The sequence below is a fragment of the Pantherophis guttatus genome, chromosome 1 (genome assembly GCF_059756535.1).
Source record: "Pantherophis guttatus breed Tessera chromosome 1, ASM5975653v1, whole genome shotgun sequence".
Lineage (NCBI taxonomy): Eukaryota > Metazoa > Chordata > Lepidosauria > Squamata > Colubridae > Pantherophis > Pantherophis guttatus.
Genome location: NC_142063.1, coordinates 331,130,548 through 331,157,557, shown reverse-complemented (window position 1 = coordinate 331,157,557; position 27,010 = coordinate 331,130,548). Strand labels below are relative to the sequence as shown.

Genomic DNA, 27,010 nt, shown 5'->3' with positions numbered 1-27,010 from the left:
ATGCATATATTATATAGCACTATCCCTGTATTATGGACCCTTAAAAAAATTAATCTCAGCTCTAACATTCTTACAAATCTGGATAGCCCTTCTGGACATACCAGAAAAGCATCAAAAGGCAGGGAATGAATAGAATTTGGGTTAAAATGGGGGAGCTTTTCCAGCTTTGGGAAGCATTATCATCATAATTGGTTATTTTGATTTCCAAGTCATTTATAGTAGATGATTTGTGTCAAATGATGAGCACCTTTGACTCACCCTGTTCCCAATAAACAGTGCTTTCTTTGTGTGTATTATTATTGAAACGAACCAAATCAGAGCATAGGCAGTTTCAAAGGTATGGGAAAAAATAGAACATGCCTAAGAATCTTGGAGAAGTAAGATTATTTTTAAAGAGCAGTTTTCAACCACAATGATATGCCTGAGGTGGGGAACAGCAGGGAGATGCTGAAAAGGAAAAAAAAATATCGAGCCGGAGTCTTATCTTTGAGGCAAAAAACCTCAGTCTGAAGTGAGATGGAAGAGGGAAAAACTGCATGTGTCTTTTTCAAAAAGGGGGTTATTGTTTCAAAAGGAAGACGAGCAGGCTTTGAGGGTCTGGTTGCCGCCTCGGCTTCCTAAACCCCCTACTGAACAATAAAAAAAAACAACAACAACCCCTCTCTCCTCAGACAGACCGATATCTACCAACACGTAAACAAAATTACACATCACATCACATCACTACGGAGGGACAGATTTTATATATATATATATAAAAAAAAATCCGAGGCCGGAGAGAAAGAGGCGCCGTGTGGCGGCGATGAGGAAAACTGGAGAAGGGGAGGGTAAAGGCAGGAGCAGCGGCATCTTTAAATGCTCGACCGGCCTCGAGACCACAATTCCCATCACGCCCCGGCAGGAGGCGAGGATGCCTTTCTTACAGATAAGCCGCGCAAAGCGCTGCTGGGAAGACGAGTTTCCCGCCACAACATCGCTCCTCCAGAGTCAAGGCGGCCGGTAGGGCCTTGAGGAGAAAAGTCCGGAGAGGGAGGCGGCTCGCCTCAATATTTCCCGCCGGGCGCGCGCTCGCTTAACGCCCCCATCGGCTGGCGGCCCTTGTCCCCACGCCCCCGGGCTCCGCGCCAGCCCATCTCTCGCCGTGCTCGGCCTGAGCCTTACCTCAGGCGGGCGCCAGAACCTTCTGGTGCTGCTTCTGCTGCCACCGCCGGGGCTCGGCGAACCGGAAGCGCGGAGGGGGGGCCCGACGGCGGCAAAAGCTACCGGGGTCGGGTAGGATGGAGGCTGCTAAAAGGCGAGGAGGAGGAGGAGGAGCAGCAGCAGCAGGAGATGGAGGCGGCTTCGGAGAGGCCGGGGGTTGCGGGTGCAAGGGGATCCGCTCTTGCCTGCTCTGCGAGGCCGCCCCGCCCCCGCAGGTAACCCACGCGGCCTCAGAGAAGGGGTGGAGAAGGGGGTGGGAATTGGAGGGTGGGAGGCGGGAAGGAGGTGGTGGTCGTCGCCCAAGCTTCGGCGTGAGAGCGCCTCTGAGGATGTGCAGAGTGCTCGTCTCTCAAGGAAAGGGAGGAAGAATCCTAAGCCGCGTTTGCTACAGCGGGGAGAAGTTCCCTCTTCAGGTTGCCGTTGTATTTTTAAACATTGTATCTTTTACAAATCCATTTTTACTGTTATATCAGGAAAGCTCAAAAGGCTATGTGGCCATTTCAGGCAGGCAAATTTTGAGCAATGGAGGAGAGATGGAAATCTTCCAAAGAAACTCCCAGACTCCAATTAACATCCTGTCCAACATAGATGAATCTACTTTCCAATATTGCCTTACCCATTCTTTTTCTCCCTTCCGTTCCCCCAAATGTTACCTAGATCCTAGCCTAGTTTTTTATTTATGCTTTGGCAAATTGTGTGAACTCAGTCCAGAAGCTCAAACTCCTTAGGCATTTTTTTTTATAACAAAAAGACATTTACAACATAAGGTGAGGGAACATAAAAAGTTATTTCTTTCGATGAGTTTATCTAGACTATAATTATATGTATTCAAATCCAGAAAGCTTTAAAATATGATCAAGTTATTTCAGTTGTGAATCATCTGCAATAATTGGGAACATAACTAAAATAGTATTGAAGTAGTTAAGCATTTTGGACAATTCATGGAAAAGAATATTTTTATTAATAAACTTCAAGAAAGGTTGACATGAATTTGTTTCATCCTACAAAAACAACCACCACCACTAAAACAAACCCTGTGTGTATGTGTATATTCACATGACATAGCGTCAGGATCAATATGATGAATTTAGCAGGATTCTGATACAGATAGACTATTTTCTCCTGTTCCTTTTGCTAGGGCAAAAAGCTTTCAGAGAGCTAACCAGATGACTGCAAAGAATTTAAATCCTTCCATTAGAACTAAATAAGGTTTTTGGGCGAGAAGCAAAATGTTTTCAAAGAAGAAAAAAAATCCAGTTGCCTTTTGGAAAATGCACCTTTGAATAACCATGACCTGAATGATAGAGAATCTCATAAATACTCAACTTGTTCGCACAATAATAAGGAAGCTGGTAGCCATTTCTACCACCATTTACTGGTATAAACTGTCCCTCTTTTGCAAAAGAGAGAAGTGTCATTTCCTTTACATTAAAAAAATGAGAAAGAAAAGCTGATTCTAGCTGCTTAGGATTGCTTCTATATAGACATCTCAATTGAAGATAATAGTATTGATTGGAATCCTTGTGTTGTCACTTTCACTTAATAACTTTCACTTAATCAACTTTCACTTAATCAACTGTTCCACAGATAGCCGGATGTGAGTCCCTCTTTGTGAAGTGGGGTCGTGGAGTACAGATGGGCCTGTTGGTCACGTACCTGGCTCCCTGCCACGTGGCAACGGCCCTGCCCGAGCTCCTTAACGTTATAGCCGAGGTGGCGGTGGGCACCCCCAGAATTGCCATCATGGGGGATTTCAACCTGCCATCTATCGGTGAAACGTCTGAGGTGGCTCGAGAGTTCATGGCTTCCATGACGGCCATGGACCTTACTCAGTTAATTCATGACCCCACTCACACAGGAGGACACACTCTGGACCTAGTTTTTGTCTCTGGTCAGTGGTTGAGTGGCCTTGATATAGGGGATATAGCCATCGAACCCTTGTCATGGTCTGACCACTCGCTCCTTCGACTGGACTTTCTAACCGCTGCACCCTGCCGCAGGGAGGCGGGACCGACCAGGTGGTTCCGCCCCAGGCGCCTGATGGACCCTGATAGGTTCCAGATGGAGCTTGGGCCATTTCCTGAGATTCTGGCTCATGACTCGGCTGAAGACCTGGTGGCCGCCTGGGATAGTGCGGCTGCCGGGGCCTTGGACCGAGTCGTGCCTTTGCGGCCTCTGACCCGGCACCGAACTCACCTAGCTCCTTGGTTCTCCGAGGAGCTTAGGGAGATGAAGCGCCGGAAAAGACGCCTGGAGAGTAGTTGGAGGACCAGCCGCTCCGAACCTGACCGAACACTGGTGAGGTCTCATATTAAGACCTACCTAGTGGCGATAAAAGCGGCGAAAACTAGCTATTTTGCCGCTCTTATCGCGTCATCAGATAATCGCCCGGCCGCCCTGTTTAGGGTGACCCGCTCCCTCCTCCATCTGGAAGTGCGGGATGACCCCTTGCAGGGTCGAGCTGAGGATTTTGTGCAGTATCTGTATGACAAAATCGCTCAGATTCGGGAAGGGCTGGCCTCTGACTGGGTATGTCCAGACGGGATGACTGAGGCAGGTCTTGAGAGTGTTATCTGGGGGGGGTTTGATCCTGTGGCTCCCGAGGACATGGACAGGGTCCTGGGACGGCTGAACGCGACCACATGTTTATTGGACCCGTGTCCCTCCTGGTTGGTACTGGCTTCCCGGGAGGTGACACGAGGCTGGCTCCAGAAGATTGTTAACGCTTCTTTGAGTGAGGGGGTCCTGCCGGCCGCTTTGAAAGAAGCGGTGGTGAGGCCCCTCCTCAAGAAGCCTTCTCTGGATCCGGCTGTTTTGGCTAACTATCGTCCAGTCTCCAACCTTCGCTTCATTGCGAAGGTTGTTGAGAGTGTGGTGGCGCAACAGCTTCCCCGGTACCTGGATGAAGCTGTCTATCTAGACCCGCTCCAGTCCGGCTTCCGGCCTGGGCACAGCACGGAAACGGCATTGGTCGCATTGGTGGATGATCTCTGGAGGGCCCGGGATAGGGGTTGCTCCTCTATCCTGGTCCTGTTAGACCTCTCAGCGGCTTTTGATACCATCGACCATGGTATCATGTTGCACCGGTTGGCGGGGTTGGGGGTGGGAGGCACCGTTTTGCGGTGGTTCTCCTCCTACCTCTCTGACCGGTCGCAATCTGTGTTGACAGGGGGGCAGCGGTCGACCCCGAGGCACCTTGCTTGTGGGGTGCCACAAGGGTCGGTCCTCTCGCCCCTTCTGTTCAACATTTATGTAAAGCCGCTGGGTGAGATCATCCGTGGCTTCGGGGTGGAGTTCCATCAGTACGCTGATGACACCCAGCTGTACATCTCCACCCCAGGCCACCCCAATGATGCCCTTAAAGTGATGTCCCAGTGCCTGGAGGCCATGCGGGCCTGGATGGGGAGAAACAGGCTCCAACTCAACCCCTCCAAGACCGAGTGGCTGTGGCTTCCGGCGTCCCGATATAGCCAGCTGACGCCATCGCTGGCTATTGGAGGCGAATCACTCGCCCCCACGGAGAGGGCTCGTAACTTGGGCGTCCTCCTGGACGCACGGCTGTCGTTAGAAGATCATTTGGCGGCCGTGGCCAGGGGGGCTTTTTATCAGGTTCGCCTGATACGCCAGTTGCGCCCCTTTCTAGATCGGGACTCCCTACGCACAGTCACTCAGGCACTCGTCACTTCCCGCCTGGACTACTGCAATGCTCTCTACATGGGGCTCCCCCTGGGGTGCACCCGGAGGCTCCAGCTGGTCCAGAATGCGGCCGCGCGGGGGATTTTGGGGGCGACGAGGCGCTCCCACGTGACACCTCTCCTGCGCGAGCTGCACTGGCTCCCGGTGGTCTTCCGGGTGCGCTTCAAGGTGTTGGTGACCACCTTTAAAGCGCTCCATGGCTTAGGGCCGGGGTACTTACGAGACCGCCTTCTGCCACCAATAGCCTCCCACCGGCCAGTACGCTCCCACAGAGTGGGCCTCCTCAGGGTGCCGTCCGCCAGACAATGTCGGCTGGCGACCCCCAGGGGGAGAGCCTTCTCTGTGGCGGCGCCCGCCCTCTGGAACAACCTCCCCCCAGAGCTACGTATAATAACAGACCTCCGGATTTTTCGTCGGGCCCTGAAAACCCATTTATTCCAACTAGCTGGGCTGGCTTGAGTCAAATTTTAAATGGATTTTAAATTGGAATGTTTTAATTACGGCCAAAATTATTTAATTATTTTAAACAGTTTTTAGATTTTGTATGTTTGTATGTATGTCTTGTTTTTACTTTGGCTGTTCACCGCCCTGAGTCCTACATTGGAGAAGGGCGGTATAGAAATTTAAACAAATAAATAAATAATAAATAAATAAAGGTTGCTAATTTGAACTGAGAGAGGCTGGTTCTTTGGATTTATCATTTCAAGTTCTGATTGCTGTTAGAGAGTCCGATACTTGGCCGCAGTATCATCATCCCACTATTCAAAGAATAAAAGACCAAGGTATTATACTGGTCTCTGTAATAAAGATTTGATTTATTGAGAGCAGACAGGATCTCCACATCACAAAACTGCTTTTTCAAGGGGAGTACAACCCCATCCAGAGCAAATTTAGGATATGGGAGTGAGCCAGATACTCACTTATGATGACCTATTCTGCCCCATGGGCTTTAATTTCATTTGTTGTGATCAGTCCAACTCTTTACAGTGCTGTTAAGAGCTGAGTCAGGTCTGGGTATGGTTAGTTTTATTAGCATAATGGTTATACCCAATCCCGAACCGAAAAATTTTAGCTTTTTAGAAGCTTCAGGCAGATGTTAAAGAGCAGAAAGAGAGAGAAAACTTGAATAACACATAATGGGAAGAACCAAAGGCCAGGCCCGTAAAATGAGAATAGATAACACTCCATCCAGATCTTAAGGCAACTGATACTGTTTTTGTGCCATGCCTAGTCCTGAATCTCAGTTAAAAGGAAACAACACAATCCTTTTTCTCTAGGATTCTCTGTGGCTAGAAATCTAATGTCTTTTCCACATTCAGAATACAGGTAGCCCTCAACTTACAACCATTTATTTAGCAACTGTTTGAAGTGATGAAAAAAGTGACTTATGATCAATCCTTACACTTATGACTGTCAGCATCCACACGGTCACACAATCCTGATTTACGTATTTGGCAACCAGTTTGTGTTTATGGCTGCAGCATCCCAGGATCACAGGATTTCCATTGTGTCCTTCCCAGCCAGTTTCTGACAAGCAAAGTCAATGGGGAAACTAGATTTACTTAATGACTGTGTGGTTTGCTTAATGAAAAAAGCCATAAAATTGGATGTGATCATGTGATGACTCACTTAATGACCGCATTAAGTTCTGGGTCCTAATTATAATTGTAAGTTGAGGGCTACTTGTAACCACATTTAATCTTGCAGGATGTTACCCAAGTCATCTCACCAGACTCTCTATCCAAGTGGCATCTAAGTCCAAGGATTTGCAAACTAGCAAAGAACCTCGCAAAAAAAATATAATGGCATTTGAATATATATTATTGTGGGAGCTAGTATAGACTGCTTGAACTGGCAGAGGATATGAATGAGGCTTTTCTGTGACAAATGACAAACTTTTAATGAGGCACATGATAGTGACAATGGGATATCTTAAATACCCTTACATTTACTGGAAATCTTATTCTGCCAAAGGTGAGAGGTCTAACAAAATCTTCTCCTCTTTTGCCAAGCACATTGTTTGTCGGAAGGTAAAGGACAGAACAAGGAGTTCTGTTATATTTAATGATAATAACTTTATTTTTGTCCTGCCCCGGAAAATATTTGTAAGCTGTGATTCCACTGTTTAAAATACTGAACCAATAGTTTAAAATACTGAACCAATAGTTTAAATACCTGTTAATTTTAAATATGCTGTTTATTATTATTCTTAATTTGTTCATTTGTCCCTATAGTCTGATTCAATGGAACATAATTCTTAATTTTCTCAAAATTACATCTTTACTCATGGGGTATAAATTACACCATTATAACATCGTCTCTTGAATTCTGCTAAAAGAAACATTGTGAAAATAAGAGATTAATTATACACTACATTTATGTGCATTTTAAAAGAATAGGAAACTGGTTATCTTAAAGCATTTAGAATATATTCAACAAAACAATGGCATAAAGCCAAATGACCAAAGCCCCATCTTCAAAATCTAATACCAACTATAGGTAGTCCTCAAGATATGACCATGATGGAGCCTGCCTATTTGTCACATATTGCCTTAGCCATTAAACAACATTGCCTCACTTAACGACCCCTACTCTCCCTGATGCAACTCTTAAATTAGTGCCCTTAATGATGTTAAGTGGAGTACAGGTAGTCCTTGACTTACGACCACAATTGAACCCAACTGCTAAGTGATACATTTGTTAAGTGAATTTGCCCCATTTTACGACCTTTCTTGCCACCATTGTTAAGTGAATCACTGCCGTTGTTAAATTAGTAGCACGGTTGTTAAGTGAATCTGGCTTCCCCATTGACTTTGCTTGTCAGAAGGTCACAAACAGCCTCCCACCGGCTGGTACGCTGTCATAGAGAGGGGCTCCTCCAGGTGCCGTCAGCCAAGCAGTGTCGACTGGCGGCCCCCAGGGGGAGGGCCTTCTCTGTGGGGGCACCCACTATCTGGAACGAGCTCCCCCCGGAGATACGGAGGATCCCGGATCTGCGCACTTTCCGCCGTGCTCTTAAGACCCTCCTATTCCAGCAAGCCGGCCTGGCCTAATTTTCTCCCCTTTCTTTTAAATTTTTAAATTGAAATTTTAATTTGTTTTAAATTATTGGGATTTTTAATTGTCTTGGGCTAAATTATTTAATTTGGTTTTAATTATGTTTCTAACTTTTATATTTATGTATTTTATTCTGTGCCTGTTCACCGCCCTGAGTCCTTCGGGAGTAGGGCGGTATATAAATTTAATAAAACAAACAATAAAACAAACAAACAAAAGGGGATTAGATGATCCCGGGACACTGCAACCATGATAAATATGAGTCAGTTGCCAAGCGTCTGAATTTTGATCATGTGACCATGGGAATGCTGCAGCAGTTGTAAATGTGAAAAACAGTCATCAGTCACTTTTTTCAGTTTGAACGGTCACTAAAAGAACTGTTGTAAGTTGAAGCCTACCTGTGCAGGTTGCTTCAGGGTAGGGGTTGCCTGCCCTGGACCTCCCAAGGCTAACCCCATCTCTTGAGGCACCCATACTCCACTTCCTGCCCCTCAGGGTCTCTGCAGCCTCTTCCCACCCAGTGTCTCTGCAGCAGTGGTGAATTCCAATTTTTTTTTACTACCGGTTCTGTGGGTGTGGCTTGGTGGGTATGGCTTGGTAGGCATGGCAAGGGAAGGATACTATAACATCTCCATTCCACCCCACTCCAGGGGAAGGATAATTAACACCTGTGTTGTCAGAAGGCTAGGTATAAGATCCTGTAATCAGGGCTGAGTCTGAGTGCCTCTCTGAAGCTTCAAAAAACAGAAAGGTAAATTGGGTGTTATTGGGCTCTGGAGCAGGCTGACTCCTGAAAGTCTCTGAGTGGGAAAGAAACTGGAGGCTTGCAAGCTCCAGACAGCCTAATCTCCCTTCCAGAGGCCTGATTTCCCCTTGGTTGCTGGGTGGGAAGGAAGCTGGAGGTTTGGGTAGATAAGTGACTGCAGGAACCCAGTGGAGTGGGATACGGGGTGAGCGCTACAGCATCCCTGGGTTGGCCATAAGGGCAAAGGATTGTGGTGGTGCTGCAGCTGATGTAACTTTGAAATTGGGTCATAAGTAGCTTTTGGGGCTGTGCTGTGTTATAACTTTGAATGGTCGCTAAGAGACCTGTTGTAAGTAAAGAACTAGCTTTAATACAACACGCAGGAATTCTGCCTAAAAGCATATTTAAGCAAGTGATTAGAAGGCTGCATTTCTGCAAACTAGAACATTTGACAAATAGCAAACGTGGCGATCAGATTCAGTTACTAGTTTCCCCTCTCACATTTTCATTTTCTCCTCAGAAAACTGCAAACTTTGTTTACTGCCCACTGACCGGCTTCGCTGTGGGAGAGAAACAATCAGAATTTGAAGGCTGGGCTTTCCAGTTTCCAGGAGTTTTTTTGCTGGAAGACTTTATAAACACAAATGAGGAATATCAAATGGTGGAGCTAATGGATCGGAGCACATGGAAGCCATCACAATCTGGCCGAAGAAAACAGGTCTTGTCTCAAAGTTTGAATTCCTCCTTAGTTTGGGAGGTAGGGACGGGGTCATCTTTCAGTGTTTATCTTTGGATATCTTTATTTAGTATGTGAGTTCTTCCTTTCATTCTCTTTCCCTGTGATTTTTTTTTTCCAAAATAAAAAGTTAAAGCAACAGAGAAATGTTAGTAGCACCTCTGGTGCAACCACTTTCATTCTATTTTGGTCATGATAAGTACTTGGTTTATTTTATCAGGTTTACTCAATCCAGTTTTCTTGGTTTACATGAGAAAATGAATTATGAACACACCATAGGCTGTATTTGCGTAATAGATGGTTGAACAGATTAACAGAGTTGGAAGGGACCTTGTAGGTCTTCTAGTCCAACCCCCCACCCAAGCAGGAGACCCTACACCATTTCTGACAGTCTCTTCTTGAAAGCTTCCAGTGTTGGAGAATCTACAACTTCTGGAGGCAAGTCGTTCCACAGATTGTATTTTTTTATAAAGTTTTTATTTTTATTTTTCATAAACACATTTACATGTACAGTCATTTCCATCATTTTTCATTCATCTTTTAACTTTCATTTTTCATTTTTACTTTTTTGGGGCTGCTCTTTTACCCTTTACCTTTACTCCAACCTTTCTTCTCCTCCTCCCCTTCTCTTCCTTGTTTCTCCTCCTACTTCCTTCGTTCTTCCTCTCCTTCTCTTTCCTACTTCCCCTTCTCTTCCCCCACTCCTCTCTTCTTCCCCTTCTTTTTTTTTTATTGAAAAAGTTTTAAAACAAACACATTTTCCCCACAACCCCCCCTCCCAACCCCCCCTCCCCCTCCCCGACTTCCCAGAGCAGAACACAAGGTATTTCTATTGGCCTTTAACAATAAACTAAATTACATAACCAATCATTAAACTAACACCCCTAAAAAAAATTCTTAACCCCCCATATATAAAATCCTATTTCTTAAACATAATACTTCTAATATCACTTATATAACGCTTATACAAATAAAAGAAATCATTCATAAGCTATTTGATATTTTTTGGTCTGATACTTATTTTGTATATAATCAATCCATCTTCTCCAGTCCTGTATGTACCTTTCTTGTGTATGATCCTTCAAATATGCTGAAATTTTAGCCATTTCAGCTAAATTAGTTACTTTCAATATCCAGTCATCAATAGTAGGCAAAAAGTCCTTCTTCCAGTGTTGTGCTACCAACAATCTTGCTGCTGTTATCAAGTTCAAAATCAATTTAGTCTCTGCAACTGTACAGTCCGTAGTTATACCCAGTAAAAACAACTGTGGAGTAAATTTCAGTCTCTTTTTAAGAATATTCTGCATCACCCACCAAATCTTTATCCAAAATGCTTTGATTTTTCTACAAGTCCACCATATATGATAATAAGTTGCATCATCATAGTCACATCTCCAACATTTAGCTTGCACATTAGAATACATACATGATATTTTTTTAGGACCTAAATGCCATCTATAAAACATTTTATAAAAATTTTCTCTTAAATTTTGTGCTTGTGTAAATTTCACATTTCTAACCCAAATCTTTTCCCAAGTCTCCATCATTACTGGCTCTTGAAAATTTTGTGCCCATTTAATCATACAGTCTTTAACTAATTCCGTCTCAGAATCTATTTCCAATAAAACATTATACAACCTTTTAATATGCATTTGTTTTTGATCTCTAATTTCAATTTCTCAAATTCTCCTCATTTTGCACAAAGCCCGTTTTTTGATCTTCCTTCTATCTAGCTTGAAGTTGACCGTACTGAAACCATGTATAAATTATACCTTCTTCTCTCAGTATATCTAAAGATTTCAAATACATTACCCCCCTTTCCATAATAAGAAGCTCTTTATAGGTAATCACCTCCTGTTTTTGTTCTATACTTATATTTTCTATTGCATGTCTAGGATTTGCCCATAAAGGTATCTTATAATTTAACTTATATTGATATTTTTTCCAAACCCTTAACAAAGCATTTCTTAATATATGAACCTTAAATACTTTATCCACTTTTTTGTCATATAACAAATAGGCATGCCATCCATATAACAAATCATAACCTTCTAAATTCAAGATTCTCCCCTCAGTTAAATTAAACCAATCACTAATTTGTGATAAAACCGCTGCTTCATAATATAATCTTAAATTAGGCATTTTAAGACCCCCTCTTTCACGTGTATCTTGTATAATTTTCATTTTTATTCTGGGTTTTTTCCCAGCCCAAATAAAAGTATTAACACCTTTCTGCCATTCTCTCAAATTCTCATCTTTCTTAAGCACAGGTATCATTTGGAACAAAAATAAAAACCTAGGTAAAACATTCATTTTAATTGCTGCAATTCTTCCCAATAAAGACAACTGTAATTTTTTCCAATTTTCCATATCCTTCTGTACCTTCTGCCAAAGTACCTCATAATTGTTTTTGTATAATTTTGTATTTGAAGCTGCTATGTATACCCCTAGGTATTTAACCTTTTTAACTATTTCAAAATCTGTTAATCTTGCTAGTTTATCTCTTTCAAGTATAGTCATATTTTTAACTATCATCTTTGTCTTATGTGAATTAACTTTAAATCCTGATACTTTCCCGTATTGATCAATTATATCCAATATGTATGGAGCCGATTCTATAGGTTGGGATAAAGTAATAACCAAGTCATCTGCAAATGCTCTTAATCTATAATCTTGTTGTCTAATTACAATACCCTTCAATTTTTCTGAATCACGTATCTTGTTCAATAGTACCTCCAAAGTCAAAATAAATAATAGTGGAGACAGAGGACACCCCTGCCTTGTTCCTTTCTCAATTTTAAAAGCCTCTGTTAAACCTCCATTAACTATAATTTGTGCTGTTTGCTGCTAGTATATCGCTGAAATTGATTGTGTAAAATATTCCCCAAAGTGCATTTTCTCCATTATTTTGAACAAAAATTGCCAGTTCAAACGATCAAATGCCTTCTCTGCATCCAAAAATATAAACGCTGCAGGGACTTGATTATTTTTTTCCAAGTATTCCAGTAGGTTTACAATTTGTCTAACATTATATCTCATTTGTCTCCCTTTTATAAACCCTGCTTGATCATTGTGAATTATTTGTTGCATAACTGGCATTAATCTATTAGCTAATATTTTAGCAAAAATCTTATAATCAGTATTCAGAAGTGAAATTGGCCTGAAATTCTCAGGTTTAATGGAATTTTGGTCCTCCTTTGGAATTAGTGAAACAAAGGCTGTTTTCCAAGAAGGTGGTACTCCTCCTCCTACTTGTATTTTATTAAATAAAATTTTGAGTGGTTCTAACATTTCAGATTGTAAATGTTTATAATAAACAGCTGTTAGTCCATCTGTTCCCGGAGCCTTACCTATTTTTAATTGTTTAATTGCCCCAACAATTTCCTCGGAAGTTATTGGCTGATTCAATCTCTCTCTCTGTTCCAGCGTTAATTCCGAAATCTCCATCTTTAAATATCTATCAATATCAACATCTTGGATTGCATCTTTAGCATATAACTTTGTATAGAACTCCAAAAAAGCCTTTTTTATTAAATTCTGTTGATAAATCTCTTTACCTCTAAATTCTATCTTGTCTATAGCACGTGATTTCTGTTTTTTCCTCATCGTGTAAGCCAACCATCTCCCAGGTTTATTAGCATTACAAAATGTATTATGTCTGGCATATTGTATGCTGGTTGCTACTTGCCCAGCCATTAACATATTAAATTGCTCTCTTAAAATATTAATCATATCTTTTGCCTTTTTATCTCCCGGGTTAATTATAAGCAATTGTTCTTTCTTTTTAATTTCCTTCTCTATCTCTTTCCGTCTGTTTTGTTGTTTTAATCTATATTTATTATTCAAAAAAATTAATGTTCCTCTCATATATGCCTTACACGCATCCCATACCATCTCCATCGAAGTTCCTTTATTCATATTGTTAATAAAAAATTCTTTCATTTGTTTTTTAAGCTCACACAAGTTATCTTCATATCTAAATAAATTCTCATTTAACCTCCAAGACTTCCTTTCCCCTCTTTCCTGCTCTAGTTCCACCCAAACCGGGCTGTGATCAGTTAAAGTTCTTGGACATATCTTCGTACTCTTCACCCTAGAAAAAAGATCATTTGTAGTTAATATAAAATCAATCCTAGAAGAAGATTGATGCCTATCTGAAAAAAAAGTAAAATCACTCTCCAATACGTTCCTTTCTCTCCAAATGTCTCTAAGCTCCATATCCTCCAAGATATCAAAAAAAGATTTAGGCAACTTGGCACGCATGGAAATCTTGGAAAGACTTTTTTTATCTTTCTGGGTATTTAATACCCCATTCCAATCACCCATTAGAAGTAAAGATCTATAATCCCATTGTAATATTTTGGTATGTAAAAGTTTGTAAAATTTATCTTGTTGTTGATTAGGTGCGTATACTCCAAATACAAGCAGCTTGCCATTCTGTGTTGTTAATTCAATTGCAATATATCTACCTTGAGTGTCAGCCTCAATTAAATTGGCCACTAAGCCTCTTTTAACATATATAACTAGGCCATTTTTCTTTTCTGGTGCTGATGCCACAAAATGTGTACCTAATTTTGAATTTATCAAGTACTTTTGATCTGAGGATTTAATATGCGTTTCTTGCAAACAAATGACATCGTGCTGAAATTGCTTCAAATAATGAAATATTTTCTTTCTTTTTTGTGGAGAATTTAAACCGTTAACATTCCAAGATAAGAATTCCGCTCCCACAGAGAGGGTCTCCTCCGGGTGCCATCAGCCAAGTTATGTCGGCTGGCGACATCCAGGGGGAGGGCCTTCTCTGTGGGAGCTCCAGCCCTGTGGAATGAACTGCCCCCCGAAATACGAAAGATTTCCGACCTCTGGGTGTTTCGCTGCGCTCTGAAGACCCTGTTGTTCCGCCAGGCAGGGTTACTAACATAACGTTTTAAATTGGGGTATTTTAAATTTCTGGGATTTTAATTGGAGCCTAATTATTTAATGATTTTAAATTTTAAATTGTTGTTGTGTTTTTTGTGTTTTTAAATAGGCTGTACACCGCCCTGAGTCCTTCGGGAGAAGGGCGGTATAGAAATAAAATTATTATTATTATTATTATTATAAGAATTTATTTGCCATCTCGAGGCGTTCCAAGCTTTGAGAGCATCAGCTGAACTTCCTCCACCATTTTAGACTTCGGCCTAGCTCCTCCCACTGCTTGTGTTTTTTGGGCTTGTTGGGTTGAATCTTGAGGCTGTTGTGCCAGATGTTGTTTGTAAGTAGCTCTTGTCAATCGTTGATCTTTTGGCAGCTGTACCATCGTTAATGACTCAAGAGTTGGTGGTGGACCCCCACTCAATAGTGGATCTTCTTCCAACTTGGCTCCTCCAGTTAGTGCTTGAGCATAAGTTTGTGGTTGACCTCCATCTTTCTCTTGTTGTGTAATTTCCAATTGCTTACTAGCACCCCCTGGTGAGGGTGGCCTTCCAGCCTTTAAAACATTAGCATAAAAATCTTTTGCCTTTCCAACTGTGTTTAGACGATATCTTTGCCCAGCGTATGTCACTATTATCCCAAATGGGACATCCCATCTGTACTGGAGCTGCTGGTTTCTTAGTTCATTCACCAAAAAACCAAACTGCTTTCTGTCTCTTAACATTTTAGGAGGAAGCTCTTTCAGGACCACCAACTCTTGTCCCTCCACTTTAGTCTTGTTTCTGTAAGAAGCTTGCAAAATGTCATTTTTAATTCTCCTTGTTGTAAAATAAATCACCACATCTCTTGGTAGCTGCTTTTGTTTTGCCAGCCAGGAATTGACCCTGTAAATTTTGTCCATTTGAATTGCCACATCTTCTGGCCTTTCTGAGATCAGCTCTGCTAAAGCATTGGAGCAAACATCTTTTAAATTTTCACCACTCTTTTCTTTCAAACCTCTCAGCCTCAGGGCAAATTCCATTGATCTGTATTGTAACATAACCATTTCATCATCCACTTTCTCTGTTTGTATCATAACCTCTCCTAGTTTAGTTGCAAGCTCCAAGTTAGCATCATCAATTTCCTGTACTCTCTCCTCAATCTTTAACATATGAGTAGCCAGTCCTGAAACTGCATAAACAATGTCATCTCTTATTTCATCATGTTTTTCCTCCACCACACTTGTAAGTTTCTTTAACTCCTCTGAAAATTCTTTCATCATTTCTGTCTGATTATTCAGGGCACCCATTATAAATTCTTTAAGGTCTTGTGACTGTGTATCAGCCGGAAGTTGTTGTTTTTGAGTCACTACAGGGGAACCTCCTCCCCCTTTAGAAGTTGGTGGCTTTAGTTGTTTAGCAGCCATTTTATTTTAAAAAAAGTTTTTTCCCTTTTACAGCCACAGAATCTTATAAACAGTCTTACAAAGTATATTTCAAAGTTTTTCCAAAAAAAAAACAATCCACTCTTCAAGCTATACTCAATCCTCAGCAGTTTACTCTTCAAGCAGAGGGCTCTTAACAAGCAGTTTCCCTTTAACTTTCACTTTCCCTTCCGCCCATAACAAAGGCTTCCTCTCCAGCCTCCAGCTCAAGAGAGCTCCGTTTGCAATAATGTATTCACAGAGTTAAGTTATGTTTCTTTTAGAAAGCTTGCACTCTTGCTTCCGCTCTGTCTGCCTTGTTAGAAATCATTAAAACTCACTGTTTGCCGGCAGAATTGGACGCAGACGTCTTGCTCTGTTTAACAGAGGCACCAGCGATCCGGAGCAATGGGAGGGGTGAACTGGGGAGCTCTCACCCTCCGAGTCCCTGGGATTAATCCAGTGACTTTCGGGGAGCTCTACCCACCCCCTCCGACTCTCCTCTCCTTCTTTGCCCGAAGGAGAGTTTTTTCAAACCGCCGGACAGCTGTTTAGCGCTGTCAGGGCGGTTTTTACAGATCGGGTGGCTGGCGGTCTATAAAGACCATCCTCGTCGTCTGCGGAGCCACCGGAAGTCCCGTGGAGCCACCGGAAGTCTCTTTTTCCCCCCTTCTAACCTCCTCCTCTACTCCTCTTTCCCTTCCCTCTTCTTCCTCTCCTTTTCCCTTTCTTCTTTCAACAAGGCAGATTTTTACTTAAGATTCTAAAATATAGAGGAAGAAAAAGGAGAGAATCTACCAGAAAAAAATGCTGAAATATTAGTGGAAGCCATGAAAGAAAGTCCAGAAAAGATAATGAGCTAGACGAAATTTACAGAGTATATACAAGATATGCGGTGAGGAATAATCTACCTAGAGAAATACATGTTAGATTTACCAAAAAAACGCTGAGAACAGAGATCTTGCAACTCATGAGGAACACAACGATACAATATAAAGGTAGAGATATAGTGGCATTGAAACAAGCTCCAAGAAGAGTGAGAGATCTAAGAAAAGAATACCAATTTTTGACAAAACATTTGATTAAAAAAGGAGTGAGTTTTAGATGGTTGATACCAGAAGGAATCTTGGTGAATTTACAAGAACAAAGGCACAGATTGGATACAATAGAAAAGGCCGAGTATTTTATCGGCAATATTTATTTATTATTTTATTTTATTTTATTTTTTATACCGCCCTTCTCCAACAGGACTCAGGCGGTGAAGATAAAACATAACATATAAAATTTAAAAGCAGTTTAAAAGACATTAAATAATTTCGGCCCTCAATTTAAAACAACCCAGTTAAAACCAATTTCAAATTAAAACCAAAAGGATAGGATCAAGCCAGCCCATCTAGATGAAATAGATATGTTTTCAGGGCCCGACGAAAAGTCCGGAGGTCTGGTATCGTGCGTATCTCTGGGGGAAGGTCGTTCCAGAGGGCAGGTGCCGTCACAGAGAAGGCTCTCCCCCTGGGGGTCGCCAGCTGACATTGTCTGGCCGACGGCACCCTGAGGAGGCCCTCTCTGTGTGAGTGAACTGGCCAGTGGGAGGCTATTGGCGGCAGAAGGCGGTCTCATAGATACCCCGGCTATCAGGAAGAGAAAAGAGAACAACTAAAGGAGATAACCAAGGAACAAGAGGAAAGAGCATTGAGAGAAGGGGCAAAAGCAAAAGAGATAAAAGAACAAAGCGAAACAAGAGTGACTAGATCTACTAAACAAACAAGTAAAAATGGAAGAAGAAGTAAAAGTAATATCAGTGAATACAATGGACTAAATTCAGTAATTAAAAGAAGGATATTTAACAAATTAGAAAAATTAAAATTAGAGATTATATGTCTACAAGAAGTTCATATTAAGAAACAGCATAAGTATCTATTGGAGCAAAAGAAATTAGGAATACTATATACAATACTTGCCAGTCAAAGTAAAAGAGGGGTAGCATTATATATTAAAAAAACAATTCAATCCAAACAGATTTTTGAAGATGAGGAAGGAAGGATATTAATGGTTGAAATAACTTTGAATAAAAAAATAATGTTAGTGGCAATATATGCTCCAAATGATAATCAAGAAGAATATTATGGGAAATTACATAAAAAAATAGAATATGAATATGAAGAGATGTATAATAGGGGATTTCAATGCAATAATAGACGAGTTGGATTATAAACCTACAAAATTAAATAAGATGATAAAAACGTTGCCAAAAACTTTTTCCACAATGATAGATGAATTAAGTCTACAAGATGCTTGGAGGCGAAGTCAACCAAAAGAAAAGCAGTACACATTCCACTCAAATAGACATCTATCATGGTCAAGAATAGACATGATGTGGATGTCAACAGAATTAATAGCTAAAATACAAGAAATTGATATTGGAATAAATGTATGGGCAGACCCAATCCAATAATAATGACATGGAAAGGGAAAAAAAGAAAAATGAGATGGATATTAAATCAAAAATTACTAAATGAAAAAAATTTCCAACAATATATGGAAAAAGAATTGACTTTTTTTTTTTAAGAGAATAAGAAAGAAGATATATCCTTACAAAACGTGTGGGATACCAGTAAAGCATATATTAGAGGATTGGCAATAACATATTTAGGAAAACGAAATAAACAAAATAGACAAATGCACAAAAATTTAGAGGAAGAATATAAGAGATTAGAGATGGAACTACAAAAAAATAAAAGATTAAAAATCTGTTGGATTTGAAAAAAAACATAAGATGAATTTAATGGAAAATGAAGAATTGGCGAATAGAATAAAAGCTACAAAGCAATTTTTTTTTGAAAATGCAAATAAACCAGGACGATCGTTAGCATATAAAATGAAAAAAGAGAAAGAAAAGAAATTAATAAGTCAATTAATAGATCAAGATGGAAAGATATGTTATAGAAGTGAGGAAAAGAAGAAGATAATTGAGAAATACTACAGTGGATTGTATCAACAAGAAACAGTAGAAGATAAGATAGAACAATATTTGAAGAAAACGGAACTGCCTAGAATTCCAGAAAAGTCCAAAAATTATTAGAAGAAAGAATATCTATGATGGAATTAATGGAGGGAATTAAAAGACAGAAAAATGGGAAGACACCAGGCCCAGATGGATTACCAGCAGAGGTATATAAAACCCTACAAGATGTACTAAGCAATGTGATGCTGCAAGTATTCAATGAACTATTACTTAAAGCTAAAATTCATGGATGGAGGCATATATAACTTTAATACCAAAAGAAGAGGCAGATCTGCAACAGATAAAGAATTATAGATTGGTATCTTTATTAAATGCGGATTATAAGATTTTTGCATCGATCATGGCTGAAAGATTTAAAAAATTACTAAATGAGTTTATACATTTGGATCAAAATGGCTTCTTACCAAAAAGACAAATTAGAGAGAATATTCAAACTATATTAAACGCATTAGAATATTATGAACTACACTCAGAGAAACAAATAGTGTTGTTATTTTTAGATGCACAAAAGGCGTTTGACAACGTGAATTGGCAATTTATGATAAAACAGTTGAAAATGATGGATTTTGGAGACAGATTTATAAATATGATCCAAACTATATATAGAGACCAAGCGCCAAAGGTGATGGTAAATGGTGAAATGACAGAGAAAATACATATTAGAAAAGGAACCAAGGCAAGGATGCCCTTTATCTCCATTATTATTTATATTAATGTTAGAGATTTTAAGTAGAAAAGTGAGGCAGGAAAAGGAAATAAAAGGAATGAGAATTAAAAAAGAATAATACAAACTACAAGCATTTGCGGATGATTTGGTGTTTATCATGGAAGACCCAATAGAGACAGCGGCAAAACTATTAGAACAAATAGAAGAATATGGGAAAGTAGCAGGTCTGAAAATCAATAAAGATAAGACAAAAATATTAGTCAAAAATATGAGAGAAAAGCAAAAGGAGATGATGGAGAAACTGGACATTCAAATTGTGAAGAAAGTGAAATATTTGGGCATCTATCTGACATCAAGATGTGCAACACTCAAGGAAGACAATTATCACAAACTGAAAAAACAAATTAAAATAGACCTAGAGAAATGGAGAAACTTGCAATTATCACTAATGGGAAGAATAGCATGGGAATTAATAAGAATGAATGTATTACCAAAAATATTATTTTTATTTCAAACTATACCAATAAAACTGGAGAAAAAATATTTTGAAGAGTTGAAGAAAATAACATGGAAATATGTGTGGCAAGGAAAGAGAGCAAGGATTAACATAAAAATGCTACAAGATGCAAGAATTAGAGGTGGGTTTGGCGTTCTGAATTGGGAATTGTATTATCAAGCAACAGCGTTAACATGGATTAAAGAATGGATTTTATTAAGGAATACAAGACTATTGACATTGGAGGGTCATGATTTACAACTGGGTTGGCATGCCTTTTTATGGTACGGGAAACAAAGGATACATGGATATTTCCAAAGACATTATGTAAGAAATGGTTTGCTATCAGTGTGGGAGAGAGTGAAAGAAAAACATTATTTGAATATTCCAATGTGGCTTTCTACAATAGAAGTGGTGACATACCCAAATATTTTGAACATGGGGAATATTGTTAGATATAAAGACATTTTAACAAATCGGGGAGAACAGGGATTGAGATAGATTGGTATACAAGACTGCAAATACAATCAAGATATGAAGCAGATCTTAGACAATATGGCTTTAACTTGGGGACATCAGAACTGGATGAAATATTGACAGGAACAGGTGAGAAAATGATTAAGAAATTATATAATTATTTATTGCGTATTAGACTAGAAGATGAAGAAGTAAAAGAAACGATAGCATGGGCAAAGAATTTTGGATACACCATAGAATTGGACAAATGGCAAGAACTTTGGGAAAGAAATTATAAATTAACAATGGCAACAGCTTATAAAGAAAACCTGTATAAGATGTTTTATAGATGGCATATGCCATCCGAAAGATTAGCTAAGATGTTTAAAGATAAAACAGCTAAGTGTTGGAAATGTCATCAATTGCCGGGATCATACTGTCATATGTGGTGGTTGTGTAAAGAAACAAAACAATATTGGGTGAAAATACAAACATGGTTAGAGGGAATGTTGCAGCAACATATAGAGTTAAAACCAGAGATATTCTTATTGGGAATTTTACCAGAGAATTATAGCAAAGAAGATACATATTTGATTATTCATATAATAACCGGCTAAAATTGTATTTCCACAAAACTGGAAAGCAGATAAAATTCCGTTGGAAGAGAAATTATAAAGAAAATTTTAGAATGTGCAGAAATGAATAGATTAACATTGAGAATAAAAGATAAAGAGGAGTCGATACATTTCAAGACATGGGATAAATTTTATGATTGGTTAGAAAAGAAACATGAATAAGGACATAGAGATAAAATAGAGAATAGATGGGAGAAAACAATTAGAAAAATAGATACCCAGATGATGTCAAGTAAAAGGAGAAAGGGGAAGGGGAAGTAAAAGGGAAAAAAGTGAGATATTATAAAAATGTACGCAAATGATGAAATAAAAATAAATAATTGAATAAGAAATTGAAACGAGAATAAAGATAATTAGGAAATTGGGGCTGCTCGAATACCACTTTAGATTGAACTGAAAAGGGAAACAACAGGAGAGGGGAAGGAGTAGAGAGAGAGGAAGGGAAAAGAGAGGAGAGGAGATTAGTTCCACAGATTGTTTTAACTGTCAGAAAATTTCTCCTTAGTTCTAGGTTGTTTCTTGATTAGTTTTCATCCATTGTTTCTTGTCTTGCCTTCTGATGCTTTGGAGAATAAGTTGACCCCCTTCTTTCAGGCAGCCCCTTAGATATTGGAACACTGCTATCATGTCAGTTTGTGATGCAATGTGTTATGCAAATCACCTCATACAGAAGAACATAAGTATATATATACTTGGCCATCTTTCAACAGAAACAGCAGTGAAAGGGAGAAAAGCTAGAATGGTAATTTTTTAGGTGAAGGAGTAGTTGCACTGAGGAGAAAAAAAAGGGAAACAAAACTGAGCTAAAAGTTAATAATTCAAATCTCATTGTCAGAAAATCTCTAGACATGCTTAAGCAAGACTTTTTTTATTGCTATTTGACCTATTAAAATTAGCTATATTAAAGTTAATTGAGAAAAGAAAGAGCAAAGGGGTTGGAAAGAAAACCCCAACCACTACAAAAAAGCAATGAATAATGTTTCCTTGTAGTTCCAAAGCTACTTAAAAAAAGCAAATATTTAAATAGGAAATAGAACTAGAGTTACAATTTGATTATGTGCAACCAAGTCAGTGTTAACTCATCACAACTATATAGATTTTCTCAGTGACAATATCTCCTGAATGTGATTCTTTTACCTATCACTTATCACCATTGTAACTCAGTCCATCGAACTTGCTCCTGGTCACTCTCTACTTCCACCTTTCCCCCCAAATATAGAGTTCGCTAGAGAATTAAATCTTCACATAATGTGTCCAAAGTATGATAATTGGAGTTTGGTTATTTGTGCCTTGAATGAGAAACAAATCCTAGTTCGTTTTGTTTCAAGATGCATTTGTTGTTTTCCTGGTTGTTGATGGTTGTTTGCTTAAGAAAGCAAATTGAGGGCAAGAATTTCTTGGGTACCAACCAGCTAAGCAATCAATAAATATTCTTCAGTTGTTAAACAGGAAATATGTCTCAGGTATCAATTTCAGTAGCAATTAAAGCACAATTAATCACCAGGATAAAAACCCTTCTGGAATATGTTGATGTTTGACACTGCCATATTGGCCAAAAGTCATTTATAGAGTGACATTCTGACATTTTAGACTGTTCAACGCTTTTTATGTCAGATGCAAAATAATATAAATTCTTATATTGAAATTGAGTTTTCCTGCATATTTATGGTAGATTTTGTTTTGAAGATCACTTATAGGAGGAGATACCTCTTTTAAGATAATATGTGTATGCAGTGTATGCAGAAACCAAATATTTTAAACAGATTTGTTTTCAAAATTTGTCTTAGCTATACAGTATATAATTTTAATTAAAATAATAGCCAAGAGTTTGTTGTTCAGGAAGGAGCACTGCTTGACTGTTTGTCAATCTCAACTAGAATCTATAAATTAATATTCTTACCCTGTTATTGCAGGTGGTGGACTAAAATCAGCAGTCTAAACCTGCATTTTTTTTAGAGATGCAGTCTGAATTGGGGATTTCATTGCTCTCTGTCTTCATCTTTTAATTTAACCCTCCTCAAATATTCTTTGTTCTTTTTTAATAGGACTACGGCCCCAAAGTGAACTTCAAGAAGCAGAAATTGAAAGCTGGCAATTTTTCTGGATTGCCCAGCTTCAGCAAGGAGATCGTGGCACGAATGAGAAAATATCCAGTTCTTGAAAGTTTTTCTCCTGTTGAGCAGTGCAATTTAGATTATGCTCCTGAGAGGGGATCTGCTATTGACCCACATTGGGATGACTGGTGGCTATGGGGAGAAAGGCTGGTGAGTTTAAACTTGCTCTCAGATACCGTACTTTCCATGTCCTGCGACTCAGAGGACAATCTCCAGTTATTTCCTCTAGTTCTTCACGAAAACAAGCAGAGGCACAGGTCTAAATCTCCTGATGTTTCTCAAGAGTATCAGATTAATGATTGCCGTCTTCTAGAAAGACTAGAAAGCACTGATTGTTCATCCACAAAATTAGTCCCACTCAGAGAAATCCTGGTTGCGATTTACCTACCTCAGAGATCACTCGTCGTTCTCAGCGGACCTGCTCGCTACCAGTGGAAGCATGCCATTTATCGCAACCATATTAAAAGCCGTCGCGTATGTGTCACCTTCAGAGAATTGACTGCCGAGTTTGGTCTCGGAGGAGAACAGGAAGAGCTGGGTAACAATCTCTTGGACATTGCTCTAACATTCAAGGGTTCACCTGTATAAACCCCCCGAGGGGAAAGCATTGAGGCTTTTCTTTGGCTGCTGGATATTAACGTTCAGGGCTTTCATAAACCTGCTGCCTTTTTTTCCTCCCCAGAGTGAAGGTATACATCATTCATTAATCTTACAAGGGTGCTTCTCAGAGTTATGTTCTAGAAATCTTACTAAATTTTTTAATCTACACTGTGGCTCTCCAGATGTTACTGAATTTAATTAATTTATGTTAACAGTGAAGAGAATACATGCCTCTTCTTTGGAATCAGAAGATTTCCTTTGAAAGTCTGCTTGCAGCGCATGGTCTGTGGCTTGTGTGTCAAAGTTGTGGTACAGGACCCACAATCCTCATCCTTAGCTGACTAACTGGGGCTGTTGAGAGTTGTAATTGATCATCTGGAGGGCCATAGCTTATATGGTCAGATGTATTAATTAAAAGTGTTAAATTTCTTATCCCTAACCCTGTTAAAATTATTAGTTTTAAGGGTGGGTATACATTCATTTCTCTCTTTATTTAACTCAAACTCAAACTTTAATATAAGAGAAATAAATTAAAAACAGAGTTTTTAATCCTTCTCACAATTATGGCATTTGTCCAAAGATGTCATCCTTGATATAGTCCAATAAAATATCTATTAATCATTATTTATCATCAAGATGATGATCAGTATCTAAACTGATTTTTAAAGACTGGTGAATTCACATATGCATAAATACCAGAGCATTCATTTTTTATCTTTACCTTCCAATCTCTATATTAGAGATCCTTGTATAGATTTATTTAAAAAGAAATTTAAAAATCATGATTAGAAAATGGAGGGGAAAAAAGCTGAACAAAGAAATAAAACCACAAATATATATTTTTTGTGTTCTTCAAGTTCTACTGACTGCCTGGACTAGTCACTGCAGTTTTCTTGGCAAGATTTTTGAAAGAGTTTCCCATTGCCTTCTTCTTAGGGCTGAAAGTGAGTGACTGGCTCAGGTTATCCAGCTGGCTTTGTACCAGCAGGAAAAGAACTGTTTCCTAGTTTCTAATTTGCTGCCTTAACCACTATAGCAGAGTTCCCAACCCCCGAGCCGTAGCCCATTACCGCGCCTCGGCCCGTTCAGAATTGGGCTGCACGAGTGGGTGGGCACTTGCATTCATGTACTAAGCTTAATTTGTGTGAGTGGTAGGCATGGTGCCTATCGTTTGCACAGATGGAACTGCGCACATTCATGTGCATGCCTGCTACTCACACAGAACCATCCCCTTTGCTCTGCCCACCAGTCCGCCAAGCTGGAAAGGTTGGGATCCGCTGCATACAGTAAACTGGCTCCCAACAATCCTCATCCTTTTCTAACTAGTTTTATAAATATGAATAAATTGATGTCACAATTCATTAATGTCTTCCGTAGCTGATCTTAATTGTAAATCCATTTTCTTTGTCCAAAAATAAAAAATGAAGCAATTTCATTTCCATGGTGGCGCAGTGGTTAGAATGCAGTATTGCAGGCTAATTCTGCTGACTGTGAGGAGTTCAATCCTTACCGACTCAAGGTTGACTCAGTCTTCCATTCTTCCAAGGACTCAGATTGGAAATTGTAAATTGCTTAGAGAGTGCTGTAAAGCACTGAAGTGCTGGTAAATACGTGCGGTTGCTACTGCTATTCCCAACAATATAAATGCAATGAAAATATTGTTTTTTGTGGAAAAGGTTGTAATCTAAAAATCTGCTGAAGTTTTTTTAAATCCTTGTTTTAATTAGTTAAACATGCAGGCAAAACAAAGATACATACATGCATATATTGTATGACCACAATTGAACCCAAAATTTCTGTTGATAAGCAAGGCAATGGTTAAGTGAATTTTGCCTCATTCTGTGACCTTCCTTGCCACATTTGTTAAGGGAATCACTACATTGTTGAGTTAGTAACATGGTTATTAAATGGACACTGGCTTCTCCATTGACCTTACTTGTCAGAAGGTTTCAAAAAGTGATTGCATGATCCTGACACATTGCAATATGCTGGGTGCCAAGTGTCCGAATTTTGATCGTGTGAGGATGCTGCAACAGTCACAGGTGTGAAAAATGGTCATAACTCAACTTTTTTCAGTGTAACTTTGTAACTTTGAATGGTCACTAAAGAAAGGGTTGTAAATTGAGAACTACCTGTGTGCATACTTAAGGTATTTTGAATGTGTTTACAGGTAATCCTCAAGTTACAACCACAATTCAGCCCAAAATTTATGTTGCTAAATGAGACAATTGTTAGGTGAATTTGCCCCATTTAATGACTTACTTGCTACAGTTGTTCAGTGAATCATTGCAGTTTTGGGTTAGCACCATAATTGTTATAGGAATCTGGCTTCCCCATTGATTCTGCTTGCCAGAAGATCACAAAAGGTGATCACATGACCCTAGAACACTGCAACTGTCATAAATATGAGCCAGTTGCCAAGCGCCCAAATTCTGATCACATGACCATGGGGATGCTGCCAACAGTCATGTGAAAAACAGTCATAAGTCACTTTTTTCAATGCTGTTGTAACTTTGAATGATAACTAAACAAATGGTTGTTAAGTCCAGGACTACCTGTATATGTGTATGTACGTCTTAGCTTCAATTGCTCCATGAGCTGTTGTATATAAGGGAACCATTCTTGTTTGAATTTCATTAGATTTCTGCTGCATAAATGTACTTTTAGTGGCTGCATATTCTTCAATTTTAAACTTCCAATCTTGTACTGACAGCCAGGTTTCCCCCCCCCCCCAATATTGTGTCAGATTGATTTGTTGACTGATTGACTGTCGAGCTATATGTTAATAAATTATGATACCTTTCATTTATGTTCTCTGGAATCATAAGTGAAAATATTTGTTGTTTTAATTCAAATTTTATTAAGAATTTTCTGAATGTTTTGGTGTATTTCTTTTTAGTACTTCAGTGAGTTTTTTAGCGTAACTACCATATATAATAAAATATTCTATCTTGTTGAAACTTTTTCAACAATTTATTTAGCACTACAAAGATTGAAAAATCCCTCCACTAGGGTTTGATTATTTATTAACTACAGTAAAATATCTTCATGAAAAAGGTAGCATCTGTATTTCTATAATTAACAAGGCTTTTATAAGTGCATGTCTTTGATAGATGATGAAATTATTGTATAGTATGGTTGTGGTTTTTCTGATACAGACTGGTTATTCCTAAATGTAGCCTAATTTTAGCTGTTATTATATACAAAATATAATGTAACTTATTCACTTTCCCAGTTTACCTTGTTGGGGAATGGACCTATTTTCCA

General features: G+C 39.3%; 2 protein-coding genes across 4 annotated transcripts in view; one reads left to right on the top strand and one right to left on the bottom strand.

Annotated features, from left to right (window-relative positions):
• LRWD1 (leucine rich repeats and WD repeat domain containing 1) overlaps window positions 1–1,411 on the bottom strand; it is a 38,107-nt gene extending 36,696 nt beyond the window's left edge. For both annotated transcript variants that reach the window (XM_034420857.2, XM_034420858.3), the window contains exon 1: window positions 1,162–1,411. The gene's annotated coding sequence lies outside the window, so the exon portion shown is untranslated. The remainder of the gene's footprint in view (window positions 1–1,161) is intronic.
• On the top strand, window positions 968–26,615 carry ALKBH4 (alkB homolog 4, lysine demethylase). 2 transcript variants are annotated; one of them, XM_034420860.3, is made up of 3 exons: window positions 968–1,415; window positions 9,219–9,416; window positions 23,075–26,615. In XM_034420860.3, exons 1-3 carry the CDS (start codon window positions 1,278–1,280, stop codon window positions 23,729–23,731), a joined length of 993 nt encoding a protein of 330 aa, XP_034276751.1. In that variant the 5' UTR covers window positions 968–1,277; the 3' UTR covers window positions 23,732–26,615. The 2 variants fall into 2 exon arrangements, with proteins under 2 accessions (XP_034276751.1, XP_034276750.1); XM_034420859.3 differs by having other exon boundaries at window positions 984–1,415; window positions 9,219–9,455; window positions 23,075–26,548.
• Window positions 26,616–27,010: the final 395 nt, after the last annotated feature.

Excerpts from the sequence above, each read along its gene's own strand:
- ALKBH4 (XM_034420859.3), top strand. The coding sequence starts at position 1,278 with ATGGAGGCTGCTAAAAGGCGAGGAGGAGGAGGAGGAGCAGCAGCAGCA. Across the intron at positions 1,416-9,218 it reads AGGCCGCCCCGCCCCCGCAG|AAAACTGCAAACTTTGTTTA; the intron begins GTAACCCACGCG and ends TTTTCTCCTCAG. Across the intron at positions 9,456-23,074 it reads ATTCCTCCTTAGTTTGGGAG|GACTACGGCCCCAAAGTGAA; the intron begins GTAGGGACGGGG and ends CTTTTTTAATAG.